At 59.1% G+C, this 16,054-nt stretch overlaps 1 protein-coding gene and 1 long non-coding RNA gene across 3 annotated transcripts; both read right to left on the bottom strand.

Annotated features, from left to right (window-relative positions):
- Positions 1 to 230: 230 nt before the first annotated feature.
- Positions 231 to 8,694, bottom strand: ABHD17A (abhydrolase domain containing 17A, depalmitoylase). 2 transcript variants are annotated; one of them, XM_089905714.1, is made up of 6 exons: positions 8,564 to 8,694; positions 4,627 to 5,163; positions 3,936 to 4,097; positions 3,305 to 3,499; positions 795 to 974; positions 231 to 703 (listed from the first exon to the last, which is right to left on the bottom strand). In XM_089905714.1, exons 2-6 carry the CDS (start codon positions 4,956 to 4,958, stop codon positions 478 to 480), a joined length of 1,095 nt encoding a protein of 364 aa, XP_089761840.1. In that variant the 5' UTR covers positions 4,959 to 5,163; positions 8,564 to 8,694; the 3' UTR covers positions 231 to 477. The 2 variants fall into 2 exon arrangements, with proteins under 2 accessions (XP_089761840.1, XP_022412954.1); XM_022557246.3 differs by lacking the exon at positions 3,936 to 4,097 and having other exon boundaries at positions 8,564 to 8,693.
- Positions 8,695 to 10,733: 2,039 nt separating this feature from the next.
- Positions 10,734 to 15,248, bottom strand: LOC149744093 (uncharacterized). The gene is made up of 3 exons (XR_016391529.1): positions 15,019 to 15,248; positions 11,863 to 11,986; positions 10,734 to 11,062 (listed from the first exon to the last, which is right to left on the bottom strand). It is a non-coding gene; the product is annotated as an uncharacterized LOC149744093 (long non-coding RNA).
- Positions 15,249 to 16,054: the final 806 nt, after the last annotated feature.

Raw genomic sequence — 16,054 nt, forward strand, 5'->3', positions numbered from 1 at the left:
CGCGCCCTCTGAGCACGCAGCGTCCTGGGTTCGAATGCTGCTGCCCCTCCGTCACCACCCAGGCAACCTGCAGCCCCAAGGACTCGAACTGGACCCCTCTTCTGTAGGGAGTGACCTGACATCCGCAGTTGTGAACTTCCCTTGGGGGGTTGGGGACAAAGCCCGGCCCCCTCTTCGTGCTTGCTGAGCCCCAGGAAGAGCACGCATGAGCCAAGAAAGGGAGAGGAACCTTAAAATTTTAAATCTTTAATTTCTGTTCTCACGTTTTTCCTTCGTTTTGCTTCCAAAAGGAAAGGAGAGCATAGCTCCGTCGCCTGTACATTGTCCACGGCCCAGGGGCCGGGTCAGGTCCCGACCCCTACCGGCCAGCTGCTTCGAGGACGTGGGGCGCCTGGGGGTTCACATGCAGCCCCCGGGGCCGGGGCCGGGCGCCGCCTTATTGCTGAGGTCCCGTCGCGGCTCGGGCCTGCTGCTAGGCTAGGCGCGCTGGCTGGGCAGCTCCTGGGAGATGAAGCGGCGCAGGCGCTCCAGGTACTGGCTGTAGAGCTCGATGTCGTTGTGCCCGGCGCCCTCCACCCACAGAGGCTCCACGGCCTTGGGACAGCGCTCGTAGAGCGCCAGCCCGTGCGAGAAGTCGATCACTTCGTCCTCCGTGCCGTGGATGATGAGCACCGGCGACGTGATCTTGGACACCTTCTCGATGCTGCGGGTCGGGGCACATTAGGCCTCCACTCCCCAACCCCGCCCCCTGGGTCCCCACCCCCGCCCGCGGCCCCGCCCCCCTCCACGCTCACTTGGGGAACGCGTCAAAGCAGTAGGTCTTCTTGGTGTCGGGGAAGGCGACGCGCATGCCCGAGGTGAGCGGGGAGTGCAGCACCACCGCGGCGCACTCGTAGCGCGAGGCCAGGTCCACGGTGGGCACCGTGCCGATGCTCTGCCCGTACAGGACGATGCTGTCTGGGCTGATGCCGTACCTGGCGGCGGTGGGGGTAGATCAGCCGCAACGCAACACGCACACCCCTCCCACTGCCTGCCCTCCTAGTGCAGTCCCCCGTTGTTCTCCGCTTAGGCTCCTGGCAATAGGGTGGCGCCCAGGCACCCTCCCCTGCTTCCCAGCCCCGAGGCGGTCCGCTCAGCAGGGGAGGCAGGACCCACAGGTGTGAGGGGAGCTGGCTGCCCGCAGCCCCAAGCCCCCAGCTCTACCCTCAGTTTCGACAGCATCTACTTGGTCACACCTGGGCAGTGCACCTGTGCGGGCTGTACCCGCGCTGTGTGGTTCCTGGGGGCAGATCCCTGGGGCCTCTCCTGCTCCTCCTGGTCACCAGGCCACCCCCACCCCTACACACACTCGACCAGGGCCACATGCAGAACCTGCTTGGGGCCCTCCTGTCCTCGCTGTTCGGAATTCGACAGCCTTTCCAGGTCGCACGGCGAGGGGGTGTGTCCCCCCCCGGCCTCGGGGAATGGAGGCAGCCTCGTCCTCGCTCATCTCAGCCAGTCTGCGGCCCCTCCGCTGCTTAGTACAGCGTGGGCGAGCAGGCATAGCGGCTCCTGAGGGGAGGGGGGGTGGCCATCACCTCCCTCCCTGGGCACCTTTCCTACACAGTGGCCAGGTCCTGACCCCCCACCCACACCCCCTCCACACGGGCCTCCCCCAGCGCCATCCCAGCACAGTCCTCTCCTGACCCCACAAGGACCCACTCACCACCCTCCCACTGCAGGGGGCCTCCGCGGCCTTCCTCCCCACACCCACATCCTGATCTCAAAGGGGGTGCCCCTTCTCCGAGTGGCCAGGGAAGGTCTTCGTCTCACCTGGGCAACCCACCTGGGCACCCAGGCGCCATCTGCCCCCGTCCCTGTCCTCTGGCCCCAACCCCCAGGCCTCGGGGATGCCATCTGGCCTTGTGCCTACCACCCTGCAAGCTCCTCCCCGACCTGCTCCCTGGTTCACCATGAGTACTGCTGTGCTGAGCACCAGCCTCGTCCTATCACCCAGCTCCAGGCAGGGACCCCCAGCTGCCACCTGGCTGTCTCCACCTGGACAGACATGACAGGTGCCGGATGACACAGCTCTTCTTTCCAGGCCTGCCCCGCCCCAGGCCACCACTTGGGCCCCAGCCTCCCACCCTCCTGCTGATTCTCAGCTGTTGGGTCTGAGGGACCAGGTCTCTGGAGGTCAAGGCTGGCAGCAGGACAGATGGATGGATGACAGAGCTCAGACCCCTGACCCTTCGGCGGGATATGATTCTGCCAGCGACCCCCAGCCAGTGGGGACAGGCTGCGGCAGCCGAGTGTGGACACACACCTGCACCACGCCACGCAGCACGGGTCCCCAGTGCCAGGGTGGTGCCAGGGGACCCTGCTCCCAGGGCCTGCATCAGGGACTGCCTGGTGCATCACTCCAGCAACCAGGGCCCCGCCTCCCCATGGCAGGCTGGCTGTGGTCCCTGAAGGAGCTGGTTGCACCAGTCGGCCAGGCAGGGCCAAGATGGGGCAGCCCTGGGCAGGCAGAGGGCACCACCTTCGGGAGGGTGGGGTTGGGTGGGTCTCCCTCTAGAGCAGCACAGGGCGCCGGGCCATCTCTGCACAGAGACTGAGCTATTGTGCTTCAGTGAGCGAGCACGGGGTGGAAGGGGGCTGCCAGGACCTGCATGACCGGGACAGTGGGGTCTGGGGACGGAGGTGTAGACCAGACAGCAGGGGCCCTGTCTGAGTCAAGCAAGCAGCTGTGTGCTGGGCACAATGCCTGCGGAGGACCCAGCCTCCAGGAGCTGACCTCCCTCCAGCCACCAGGACTGTGCTGGGTACGAAGCTGCCCGACAGAACCTTCCAGGCCCAGAGGAGACCCTCCTCAGGATGAGGCCAAGCTCCACGACCAGAACCCTGATGCAGAGGCCCGGCCCCTCCCTGCACCCCAAGTGCTCCCTCAGCCTCGGGGCTCCCAGAGTCCTTTCACACCGCCCTCACACGCCACCTCTTGGGCTCAGGAGGGGCCTCGTCCTCTGCCTGCCCCCTCCCTCCAGGCGGAACCTCCATTCCCATGGGGACAGTCCCAGGCCAGCGGCTCCCAGGAGGGCCCCCCCCCAGGGAGGCTGGAGGACCGCCCTCCCCCTGCACACCAAGCATGCCTGTCACCCTGCAGGGGGAACAGGGATCGGGCCTCTTCCTGTGGCCCAGTGTGGCCGCAGACCAGCTCCCTCTCCCGCGGGGCTACCCACCTGGGCTTCCTCCCACCTGGTCTCACCAGGTCCAGCCACCTGTGAGGAGACACGTCCGCCAGCCCCTCCCCGCCGCGTGAGCTCACCTGGTGCGCAGGGCCTGCCAGGCAGCATCGATGTCGGCGTAGAGGTTCTTCTCGGAGGGCTTGCCCGAGCTCACGCCGTAGCCCGAGTAGTCGTAGGAGAAGATGTTGCAGTTGAGGCGCGTGCCCAGCCCGATGTAGAAGCTGCTCATCTGGCCCAGGTCCACTGCGTTGCCGTGCGAGAAGAGAACCGTGTACCTTGGGGTGGGCAGTGGGGAAGCACAGGTCAGACGGCGAAGGGTGGAGGGGGCAGGAGCCCTGCCGAGGGGAACAGTGCCTGGCTCTGCCCGGCGTGACTTAGGCCATGACACACAGTGGAGCCTCAGGCTTCCGCTCATCAAAGGGGGCCGCTGGGCCCACCGGTCACCTTCTTGGCACAGGTGGACCCCCAGCGTGAGCCCAGGAAGCCGCAGTGACCATCACATTGACGCCCTGAGCAGCAGCCACCTCTCCCTTGGAATTGTTCCTGTTGGAGGGACTCTGATGGCCCAAGGATGGGAGGCACGTCTGCCTACTGCTCGGAACCATCCTGGAGGATGAGACGCGGCCCTCCGACCACAGGCGAAGAGAGCCAAGCCCCGTTCACCGCGGTGCAGCTCTTCCCGCTCCTCCAGGGAATGACCCGGGCCGCCACCTCTGCCCTGTGCCCCATGGCGGCCCTGCCAGGCAGTCATGCCGATGGCAGGTGACCAGGCTGGATCCCGGCTGACAGCCTTGCAGAGCCTTCTTCCTCCAGCCCCGCTGTGGCCCTAGCCCAGCCCAGCTGAAAGGTAAAAGCTTGCCCTTTGGACCCAGCCTGCTCTGAGGCGGAAGCAGCTGGAAGGTCCCCATCTGCACCGCTGTAGGGCTCCGGCAGTCAGACCTGGCCCAAGCCGCCAGCCAGGCCTCAGGGGCCACCGGCCCAAAGCGGGTGCTGGGCCTCACCAGGCACCCAGGGCCCAGGAGACCAGTCCTGGGCAGGTGAACACCGAGACCCGGAAGCATACGGCTCCACATCGAGCAGGTGACGTGATGCAGCCACTCAGAGCCACCCCCGAGCCTCAGGGTTCTTGTCCACAAGACAGGGTGCCGAGAGGGCCCCCCAGAGGGTTGCAAGTGGAAGGGCCCCCGGCAGTTCCTCGGTGGCCATGGGCAGATCTCATCTGCTGCCCCTCTGGCGAGAAGAATCCCCGGGGCACCCGCACCTCCAGATGGGCTTTCGCCAGTCTCTGGCCCTCCAGGGGCCACCAGTGGCCGAAACGAGAGCCCTGAGGATGGAGCACATCCTGGGCTCCCACCCCCCACCCGGTCCCTCTACCCCGGGGGGTCGAGTCCATGTGGCTCACCTGGCGCCGGGCACACAGCGCACATACATGCAGGAGATGCGGTTGCCCCGGCTGCTCTTGGTCAGGAAGACCTCGATGGTGTCCAGCTCACGCTGGCTGTACTGGAAGTCGGCGCGATCCATCAGGTGGAGCTTCCAGCGCCTGGGGGTGCCGGCCGAGGCCCGCAGGGTCCCCGAAGGGGCGGCCCCGGCCCCACCAGGCCCGGGCTCAGGCTCAGGCACCAGCGAGTAGGTGGGCTCTGGAGGCAGGAAGGCGAGCTTGGCGGCGATGCGGCCGGGGCAGGGCGGGCAGCAGAAGAGGCAGCAGAGCTCAGTCACCGACAGGCCGTTCATGGCGGGCGCCGGGCCCCGGGGCGGGCCTCGCCCGGCAGGGGAGGGATGGGGGTGCTCGGAGACACGGGCAGGGGGCAGGGCGACCCCCAGCCACCGCCCCAGACGAGAGCCCCGTTAGGAGGCTGCAGCCCAGCCCCATCGTGGTCCAAGCTGAGCCCTTGGGAGCCTCGCAGCCTCGTGTGTCCATGTCGCACAGAGGGAAACCCTGCAGGGGGACAGCAAGATGTGGAGTTCCCCTGGGGCTCCCAAGTGACCTTGGTGGGACCTAAACCTGACCAGGACCCCGCCTGCCACCACCCTTCCTCCGCTGGCAGACACCAACTCTTGCCATTTAAGCCCATTCATCAACCCAGCCTCGGCCTGCAGGCTGTGCGGGGCGATCAGAGCCCTGGCCCACCCAGCTCTCCCGGGCACAGCTCCTGCTCCAGGCCCTGGGAAACGTCACCCCAGCCCACCCCCGCCCCATGCCTCTGTCCACACGGCTGGCCCAGACTCTGCCCTGGGGCCCATCCCCATCTGCCACCCCCAGGTGCCACAGCTCAGCCAGGCGAGGACCGACTGCTGACCACAGGGACCCAGGAGCACGCTCCCAGCTCCCAGGGCCTGCGAAGTCCGGAGACAGGAGCCCAGGCAGAGGAAATACAACAAACAAAGGCTCTGGAAACAAAAGCAGGATACATCTCGAGGCTGGGAAGGCCTACTGGGCTGAGACAATGGCTCTCTCCAGTGCTTGGGGCCAGGCCCAGGGGTCAGCCTGCTGCAGGGGGGAGGCAGGGCAGGGTCATGGGAGCCTGGGGTTCCTTCCCCAGCTCTGTCAGCTTAGGTGTCTGTGGCCTTGGGCAAGTCGCTTAGCCTCCCTGGGCCTCAGTTTCCTCGTCTATCAATCAGACACCACTCAGGTCACAGAGACAGTGAATAAGATGAGAAAGTGGTGGAATGGGCCACGCTCAGAGAAGAAACGCAGAATGTCCTGTGAAACGTGGCCTAGAACAGACTACAGCGAAATTGCTAAAGCAACTACAATCGTACATGGAGCTGCCAACAGGGAGACTGGAAGAAAATACAGAGGTTTGAAAATACGGAGTACTCACTTACTACATTTTCCCTACAGCCTGGAGTGAGGGAGGGACACACGCTCACAACTCAAGTGTCAGCAGCAGAGCACCTGAGTCCGTTCTGTTTCGGGGCCACAGCATTTGTAAACCACTGGGCCAGGGACACGCGGATGCACAGCAGGTCGGCGCAGTCTGAGGCCCAGAAATACACCTGCTCCCTCCAGACCTGTGATCTGAGACCGGGGGCTGCAGAGAGCCGCATTGCAGTCACTCGGATGGGGGCACACGGAGGGGTGTGGGAGAGGGTGGCTAAAGCCAAGGCGGGGACACGGACCGCCTCCAGGAGCCCCCAGACTCCCAGGTGGGATGCTCGCTTTACAAGTCCATCACACTGTTCTCAGACGAAGGCAAGTTTGCCCCCCGGGGACACTTGCCAAGGTCTGGAGACATCTTTGGCTGTCATGACTTGGGGGCGAGGGGGTTACTAATGGCACTGAGTGGGCGGGGCCAGGGGTGCTGCTCAACACCCCACAGTGCCCAGGACACCCTCCCTCCCCCTCCAGAGTGTCAACCAAACCGATGTTGCTCCAACACATTCTCAAAGAGGCCCAGGCCCCAACAGATGACACTGCCCTGGTGCTTTTGGTGACTTGGCGGGTCTGGAGTTTGGGTGGCACAGGGAAGGCTTGTTTTGAGAGGAAGGTCTGGCTGAGAGCCGGTGGGCAGGTAGGAGGCCTCTGGTGACCCGAGAATGAACAGGCATACTAAGGTGGACAACGTCCCACTGACCAAGCCAGAAACCGGGGTGCCATCCTTGACACCTCCCTGCACCCTCAGATCCGCCCGTCACAGGGCCTGCTGACTCTGCCTGGGGCATGCACAGTCTCCTTCCTCGCCGGTCCCCACCCCCACCCCCGGCTGGGCCACCATCACCCACTCTGGGCCATTCTCACCCCAGTTGCCAAAAGATCTTTTCACAACACAAATCTGATCATGCTACCTCCCTTTTGGGGTGCCCCAGTAGCCCCACTATTTTCAGGATAGAGATCAAAGCCTTCACCACGATCTGCCAGGTTGGCACCAGGCGTGGAGCCGACCTCTCCAGCCTCACGCGTCTTGTACCTCACTCTCCCCTGATGAGCCCCACTGCCTTCTCCTGACTCAGAGCCGAAGCCCCAGCAGTTCCCCTAATCTCACCAGAGAGCCCGTGACCCTTGTCCCACCCACTCTTCACATCTCCCTTCCAGCACCCTTCCAAACAGGGTCGCCCCCCCCACACACTCTCATGGCTCAGATCTGTCTCTGCAGCTTGTAGTTGCATGTTCAACCATACCCCTCAAACCAAAGAGAAACTCCGTGAGGGCAAGACTACCTGTTCTTGCTCAGTAAACACTGACTGAACGAATGGACAAAGTACCAGGGGCAAAAGGGAAAGGGGGACGCTACAGTCCGCCAGGTCTGACATCTGACAGGGAGGGGGGAAGGTCTCTTCTCAAGCCACGCAGACCTGGGACCTCCCGCTGTCTTTTATGGATGTCACTGAATGTGACCTGAGAGCCTGGCCTCGGACTGGACAGAGCACATCCAGATGCCTCACTCACTGGGCAGGCACCCCTGGCACCAAGAGCCCAGTGATTTCACCCACAAGCACATAATCGGACACCCCGCTGCCGAGCCCGGTGCAGGCTGGCAGTGTCATGAGGACCAACATGGAACCAGGCAATTACAATACTCCAGGACGACCTAAATACGGACGACTATGACCGCACCTCATTCAGCCAGTCAGCCTGAAAGGCACAGGCAAAGTGCCGGGTGCCCGGAGGGGAGAAAACAGGCAAAACCCAGAAGTGACAGCGGGTTCCAGGAACTGCGGGTCCCAGGCTAGAGGGATACTGGGAGGAAGAGAAGAGCAGAGGGATCCTGGAGAGAGCCAGAGCTGGGTCGGGCCGCGCCCGTAAGCCCTGCTGCAGTTTGGACTTCATCCTGGGGGAAAAGGAGGAGCCCTGGAGGAGTCCCGGGCTGGGAATGGAGCCCGTGGGTTAGAAGCTATGGATATGCCCTAGCTGTAGCCTGGAGATGGGACTGGAGCAAAGGCTGGGAAGCCTGTCCAGGTGTCCCAGCCCGCCAGAGGACGCCCGCGAAAGGGCAGAGGTGTCTTGGAGACGTTTAGGAAGCAGGGCTCCGGCTGCTTCGGCGGGTCCGGGTGTCAGGCTGGGGCACTGGTTCGGGACCGGGGATAGAGTATGCGGCTCGGACAGCGCATTCCCCGAAGGCGGGGCCGCGTACCCGGAAAGGTGGGAACACACCCCAAGTCGGAGGGCAGAATGGACGGCGGACGGGGCTCTGCCGGAGTCTGAGACACCGTCCCGCGGTCCCTGGCCCTGATCCTGGGGTCCTCCGGCTGCGACCTCGGCCGCCCCGGGAGTGCGGGGTCTCGGGGGCGTCCGGCCGGACTGCCCCGGCCTCGCGGCCCGGCCCGGCTCTCCAGACGGCCGCGAGAAGCACTGAGACCGCTCCGCGAAGCCACGCCAGCCCCTGCAGGACACTCACCGCCGCGGCCCGCGCCCCCCGGCCCCGGGGCCGCGCTCCATGGCTCCCGGCCGCCCGCCCGTGCGTCCGTCGATCCCCCGGGGCCCCGGCCCGGTCTCCTGCGCCGCCACCACCGCCGCTCCCCCGCTGGCGGAAGTGAACCTCACTCCCACCGCCGCCCCGGAAGTGACGCGCAGGTGTGCGCGAGGGCCGGAGGGGCCGGGGGCCTGGCGCCGGGCGCTGGGCGCTGGGCAGGGTTTGGGGGTGGAGCTGGCTCCCTGGAGGGGCGGAACCACGTCGTGGTGGGCGGGGCAAGAGTGGGTGGGCGGGCCCGGGCTTTGGGTTCCCCTTAGGTTTCAGGCAGTGGAGACTCACAACCATTCATTCGATCCTTCACTCATTCCAGCGCCAGGACTTGGGTGAGGCAAGTGAGGCACTCTCCTAGAAAATAAGCTTACAGCGTGCCAAAAAACTCAGTAGTCAACATAAAAAAATATATTTTAATGCACTACTAAAAACCCCACAAAGTTTTTTGGAACCAGGCCCCTGACTGGGGTAAGGCAAGTGATCCTGCCTTTATTTTGTTCATCATGGGTTCTTTTGCCTTGGTTTTGGCTTTTTTACTAGTGAAATTAAAATATTATGGATCGGGGACTTCCCTGGCGGTCCAGTAGGTCCAGTGGGTAAGACTCTGCACTTCCACTGCAACGGGCACGGGTTCCATGCCTGGTCAGGGAACTAAGATCCTGCATGCCGCGCGGGGCAGCCAAATAAATAAATAATATAGTAAAATATTATGGATCGCGAGCCCCTCCCACTCAGCTCACCCCGCGGGCAGGGAGGCGGATGGTTACCGAGCTGAAGGTAGGGGAGATGAAAAAGGATGTCAGTTGAGAGCAAAGTGGCGGTGTGGCTGAAGGTGACCAGGGAATCTCTTCGAGGGTAGTCAGGGCAGGCCTTCCTGAGGAGTGACAGGGGCAGGAAGGCTGCAGAGGCCAACAGGGCCCAGCCTGAGTCAGGGAGATGAGTTAGTGGGACAGCCTCGTCATTCCAGGCCTCCGCCCTTTGCGTGTTCCTTTCCCTGGGCCGGCAAGCCTATTCCAGCTCAAAATCCGCCCCACCAGCTGCAGGCAACCCCAGGCCCCTCTCCTCCCCGGGAAGCCTAACCTTCAGCTTCATTTGCAGAGATAAGCCTCCCTGGCCAGCCCTCCCCCAGGGCCCCATTCCCGGAGAGGCTTAGGCTCAGGAGTGGACACTGTCCAGAGGTAGTTTCCAGCCGGTTTCCTCTGGCCCCCGGCCCCGGGATCAGCTGCCACCTTCCACAGCCATGTGCCAGGGGGCTGTTGAGGGGTACCCCGGAGTCCTCCTGCCTTGGCTGCCCCCCTCAGGGCTCCTGGCATCAGCTGTTCTCCTGCGGTCCAAAGGTCACACCTGGGCCAGGCTCCTTCCAGTTTCCTTGTGCCAGAACAGGAAGGGGCCTGTCCGCAGCTTCCTTCCCCTGCCCATCTTCCCCTCCAGGCCGTCTTCCCCTGGGCTAGAAAGGGCCAGAGCAGTGGCACCTCCAGAAAGCCCAGCTCAACCAGGACTGAAATGCCCCAAGGGGAACACTTGTGAAGGGGGTGGCCAGGATGTGGGGATAGGCTTAGTCCCCACCCAAATGTGGCCTGACCCGCTCCCACGGAGTTCCCCCATCAACCAGAGGACACTCTGAAAGGATGAAGGCGCTGCTGTGAATGCGCCAAGGTCTCAGAAGGTCAGTCACCCCTCTCTCCTCCCCTCCCCAAAGCCCCTGCTTGGTGTTGCCATGCAGCTGCTGGCCCATTTTCCCCATCTCTTTTTTTTTTTTTGGTTGCACCACGAGGTGTGTGGGGTCCTAGTTCCCCAACCAGGAATCGAACCCATGCCTCCTGCATTGGAAATGTGGAGTCTTAACCACTGGGCCACCAGAGAAGTCCCTTCCCCACCTCTTTTGCCCCTGCTCTCTCTGCCCCAGCCAAACCATCCTTGCCAAGTTTGTTCCTACCTCAGGGCCTTTGCACAAGTGGTGTCTACTGCCTGGAGTGCCCCCAGATAGACACATGGCCGGCTTCTCCTCCTCTTCAAGCACCTGCTCAAATATAACCTCCTCAGAAAGCCCTCCCTGACCACCCCCAGTCAAAATCCCTACCACACCCTATTCATTTCCATCATAGAACTTGACATCATTTTATTGAGTTGTTTGCTTGTCATCTGTCTTCCCCCCATTCCATGAGCTCCCCGGGGCAGACACCCAGGCTCTTACCCACCAGGTCCCCAGCTGTCTCCCATGCTGTCTGATGAATCAATGGATGCACAGGAGGAGGGTAGTTCCCGGTCCAGAGGAAGGCTTTTGGGAGGGTGGAGGGAGGCTCCATGAGCTTTTCGGTGCCACCGGCACAGACCTCAGGCTGGCGGGATGCTGTGCTTTTCCTTCTCTCCCGAGACACTCAACCCATTGGCAAAATAACGTGACCATGGGAATCAATGGTCTTAAAAGCAATCCTGTTTGAGGAAAAGATCAAGAGGTCACATATTTCCCATCCTTGGGGCAAGGGAGACACCGCACATGCGCAGAAACCTTCCTTTGGGGACAAAAAGGAGGGGGCGTCACCCCATAATAGGTGATGCCAAGGACCCCCATAGGCCTCTGGGCTGGAATCCATCTTGGAAAAAAGTTGCGCACACGTGCTGCGGAAGGTCCTAGGGCAGTTCAGGTGTGGAAAAATAAGCCAGATAATTGGCCAAAGGTAAACAAAGACCCGGAAGAACTGCCCTATATGAATGACTTAACCGCCCCTTTACTGCGCTCCTCCTCTTTAGTGGGGACGCCCATATCTTTCTGTCCAGGGGTGCATCTCTGCCTTGCTTCTGTCTTAACTAAACAAATTGTTTTTCTGTGTGCTCTCCCGCTTGTTGTGCTGTGTCTCTAATAACAGACTTTGTACCTGTTTCTTACAGTTTTTGCCTCCTTGAGAAATGCATTTTTCAATGGGGGCAAGAGCCAGGGGAACCTTGCTTCTAGCCTCTAGTCCTTGGTGGACTAGCGGCTAGGATTCTTGGTTTTCATCCAGGCTACCCAGGTCCAATTCCTGGGTGGGGAACTAAGATCACACTTCAAGCCCCCGCTCACTGCTGTCTCTCTCCGAGATCAATCCCACCTGGAGCCATAAGTTCCAGCCCCGCACTATCCAATATGGAGGCCGTCAGCCACAAGCCACTATTTAAATTGAAATGACTTGGGTTTCCCCGGTGGCGCAGTAGTTGAGAGTCCGCCTGCTGATGAGGGGGACGCGGGTTCGTACCCCAGTCCGGGAAGATCCCACATGCCGCAGAGTGGCTGGGCCCGTGAGCCATGGCCGTTGAGCCTGCGCATCCAGAGCCTGTGCTCCGCAACGGGAGAGGCCACAGCAGTGAGAGGCCCGCGTACTGCAAAAAAAAAAAAAAGTAATAAATTGAAATGACTTGATTAGAAGTAAATTAAATTTCACTTCTCCAGTTGCTATGGGCTCATTTTCAAGTGTTCAAGAGCCACCTGGTGCTGGGGGCTCCCAGTTTGGATGGCACAGATGGAGAACAAGTCCATCACCCAGAAAGTTCTAGAAGCACCGGTCTAGCCCCTGAGCTCCAAGAGTAAAGGCATCAGCGTTGGTATCCTTTTGGTTTCCTGTTGCGTCTCTGGTGCCTAGCTTGGGGCTTAGCATTCAGTCAGTGCTCAATGAATGTTTGAAGGAGGGAGAGAGGAAAGAAGGAATTCTCCTTGTAGGAATCACAGTAAATAATCTGATGAAGATAGCAAGTTCTATCCATAGATGTCCATCCCTGCATTATTTACAATAGTGAAAAGTGTCCATCGATAGAGGAATGCATAAAGAAGATGTGGTACCTATATGCAATGGAATATTACTCGGCCATAAAAAAGAACAAAATAATGCCATTTGCTGAGACGTGGATGGACCTAGAGATTGTCACAGAGAGTGAAGTAAGTCAGAAAGAGAAAAACAAATGTCATATAATATCGCTTATATGTGGAATCTAGAAAAATGGTACAGATGAACTTATTGGCAAAGCAGAAATAGAGTCACAAATGTAGAGAACAAACTTATGGTTACCAAGAAGGGGAGCGGGGGTGGGACGAACTGGGAGGTTGGGATTGACATATATACACTACAATGTATAAAATAGGTAACTAATGAGAACCTACTTTATAGCACAGGGCAGGGGTCCCCAACCCTCAGGCCGCGGACAGGTACCCATCCCTGGCCTGTTAGGAACCAGCTGCACAGCACGAAGTTAGCGGTGGGCAAGCGAGGGAAGCTTCATCTGCCTCTCCCCATCGCTTGCATTACCGCCTGAATCATCACCCCCACCCCCTCACCCCCAGCCCCCGCCCCCTGCCCCCGGTCCGTGGAAAAAATTTCTTCGGTGAAACCGGTCTCTGGTGCCAAAAAGTTTGGGGACTGCTGGCACAGGGAACTCTACTCAGTGCTCTGTGGTGACCTAAATGGGAAGGAAATCTAAAGAAGAGGGGATGTATGTACAAGTATGACTGATTCACTTTTCTGTGCAGCAGAAACTAACACAACATTGTAAAGCAACTATACTCCAATAAAAAAAATAAAATAAAATATAAAAGAAAACAGAAAAACATCCTCAAAGTGAAGAGAGGAAATTAAGTAAAAAGATTATGGTCAACCTTTGATGAAAAAACCGGAAGCCCTGAGGTATGCGGACCTATACTAGGCTGTTGGTCTTTTTTTAAAAAAAAACAGTTTGCGGGGACTTCCTTAGTGGTGCAGTGGTTAAGAATCCGCCTGCCAATGCAGGGGACACGGGTTTGAGCCCTGGTCCGGGAAGATCCCACATGCCGCAGAGCAACTAAGCCCGAGTGCCACAACTCCTGAGCCTGTGCTCTAGAGCCCACGAGCCATAACTACTGAGCCCACGTGCTGCAACTACTGAAGCCCGCGCGCCTAGAGCCCATGCTCTGCAACAAGAGAAGCCACCGCAATGAGAAGCCCGCGCACCATAACGAAGAGTAGCCCCCGCTCGCCACAAGTAGAGAAAGCCCACGCGCAGCAACGAAGACCCAACACAGCCAAAAATAAATAAATTTTTAAAAAAAAGTTTTACTTTGATTTATGTTTTTATGGGAAATATATTTACATGGTTCAAAATTCAAAGGGTTTAAAAGGCTTTGCAGAAAACTTCTCTCCCCCAATCCTGTTGCGCAGGAAACAGGTGACCCCATCTTAAGGCGGCCAATATTCTCAGTTGCAACCGATTCAGTGCTGAGAAACCCAGGCATCTGTGTTCACCTGTGAGCAGGTGTAAAGACACAATCCCCATTATTATTATTATTTTTTGACACATATAGTAGCTTTCAGCAACACTGCACTTGCGATCCTCTCATGCAACCCCTAGGGCTGGCCCACTGTTTGTGTACACAGTCCGCTCTTGCTGGACACTTAGGTTGTTTCCGCTGTGGGCGGGACAAAAACAACACTTGGGGCATTTACCACTTGTGGGCGGGACTTGAGGGGAAGATTCCTGGAAGCAGAGGATTCTAATGAGAAGATTCACGCGCCACATCCAGCAACCAGCGCAACTGTAGCCGGCACCCCCGCCCCCAAACACACGCCACAGTGGGAACGAGGGGGACGCTGGGGCATGAGGTTACAGGAGATTTTTTTTTCTTCTCTTCTTCAGTCTTTGATGTGTCTTCTGAGTTTTCGTTGGTTTTGCCAGGCAAAGGGATTGTTTCACTGTTAGGATCAGCCAGAAGCTGAGTTAAAACTAGATGCCTAAGGGAAGGCTGGCTATTAAAAATTAATGTTTGTGGGACTTCCCTGGTGGCTCAGTGGCTAAGAATCCACCTGCCAATGCAGGCGACACGGGTTCGAGCCCTGTTCTGGGAAGATCCCACATGCCATGGAGCAACTAAGCCGGTGCGTCACAGCTACTGAGCCTGCACTCTAGAGCCCACGAGCCACAACTACTGAAGCCCGCTCGCGTAGAGCCTGTGCTCTGCAACAAGAGAAGCCACCGCAGTGAGAAGCCCGCGCACCGTAACGAAGGGTAGCACCCACTTGCCGCAACTGAAGAAAGCCCGCGAGGCTTCCCTGGTGGCGCAGTGGTTGAGAGTCTGCCTGCCGATGCAGGGGACGCGGGTTCGTGCCCCGGTCCGGGAGGATCCCACATGCTGCGGAGCGGCTGGGCCCGTGAGCCATGGCCACTGAGCCTGCGCTTCCGGAGCCTGTGCTCCGCAACGGGAGAGGCCACAGCAGTGAGAGGCCCGCGTACCGCAAAAAAGAAAGAAAGAAAGAAAGAAAAAAACCCGCGTGCAACAATGAAGACCCAACGTAGCCAAAAATTAAGTAATTGATTAAGTTTTTAAAATTAATGTTTGTGCTTCTGGGTACAGACCCAAAAGAACTGAAAACAGGTACTCAAACAGATACCTGTACAGGAATGTCCACAGCAGCATGGTTCTCAGCAGCCAAAGGTAGAAGCAACATGCGTGGATCGATGGATGAACAAAACGTGGTCCATCCACACAGTTGAATGTTATTCAGCCTTATAAAGGAAGGAGATTCTGACACCTGCTACCATATGAATGAACCTTGAGGACATGATGCTCAGTGAGAGAAACCAGACACAGAAGGACAAATATTGTCTGATTCCAGTCATGTGAGGTCCCAAGAGAAGTCACATCCACAGAGACAGGAAGTAGATGGTGGGGGCCAGGGGCTGGGGGAGGGGCCGGGGAGTCAGTGTTTCTTGGGGACAGAGTTTCAGTTTGGGAAGTTGAGAAAGTTCTGGAGATGATGGCAGGGACCGTTGCCCGACAATGTGAATGTGCTTAATGCCACTGAGCTGTGTGCTTAAAAATGGTTAAGATGGAAAATTTATAGTATGTGTATTTTAACACAATAAAATAAATAAAACTTTATGAAACCAGGAGGTGGAGGGAGGGCTGCAGGTTGTTGGGGGCAGTGCCAGCGTTCTGGGCTGAGACCCATGGAGTCACCCAGGACCTCACGCTCAGAAGAGCTGCACCCATGATTTACTGCTCTGTGGCTTGTGTCTTGAAATTCCTCATAGTATTTGAGCAAGGGCATCTTCATTTTCATTCTGCACTGGGATCTGTACATTATGTGGCCAGTCTTGGTTCGGGGAAAGGACTCAAGGTCGGGGTCTGGGACCCTGAAGTCGGTGGAGAAACGCCACAATATGCAAGTTTGTCTTTGCCCCACCCTGAGGGGAGAGGATGAGACTCAGTCAGGAAGTGGGCTTCTGACAGGGCACGGAAGGAAGTGGGGGGAGGAGGGTCTGAAAATAGCACTGCTCACCCAGCTGATTGTGGGTGGGGACGGGGAGAGGGGCTTGGATGGGACTTTTCTGAGGAAGCCCCCTACCCGGAACCCAGCCCTGCTCCTTCCCTGGACTCAGCCAGACCTTGCACCATGGCCCTACCAGCCCAGCCTCAGGAGTTGG

Source organism: Delphinapterus leucas, unplaced genomic scaffold (assembly GCF_059928025.1).
Source record: "Delphinapterus leucas isolate spDelLeu-1000000601 "Yukka" unplaced genomic scaffold, BTC_Dleu_Yukka2 spDelLeu_asBTCV2_sq25, whole genome shotgun sequence".
Taxonomy (NCBI): Eukaryota; Metazoa; Chordata; class Mammalia; order Artiodactyla; family Monodontidae; genus Delphinapterus; species Delphinapterus leucas.

Excerpts from the sequence above, each read along its gene's own strand:
- ABHD17A (XM_089905714.1), bottom strand. The coding sequence starts at position 4,958 with ATGAACGGCCTGTCGGTGACTGAGCTCTGCTGCCTCTTCTGCTGCCCG. Across the intron at positions 4,098-4,626 it reads CGCTGTGTGCCCGGCGCCAG|GCTGGGTCCAAAGGGCAAGC; the intron begins GTGAGCCACATG and ends GCCTCAGAGCAG. Across the intron at positions 3,500-3,935 it reads CCATGGGGCACAGGGCAGAG|GTACACGGTTCTCTTCTCGC; the intron begins GTGGCGGCCCGG and ends GCCCACCCCAAG.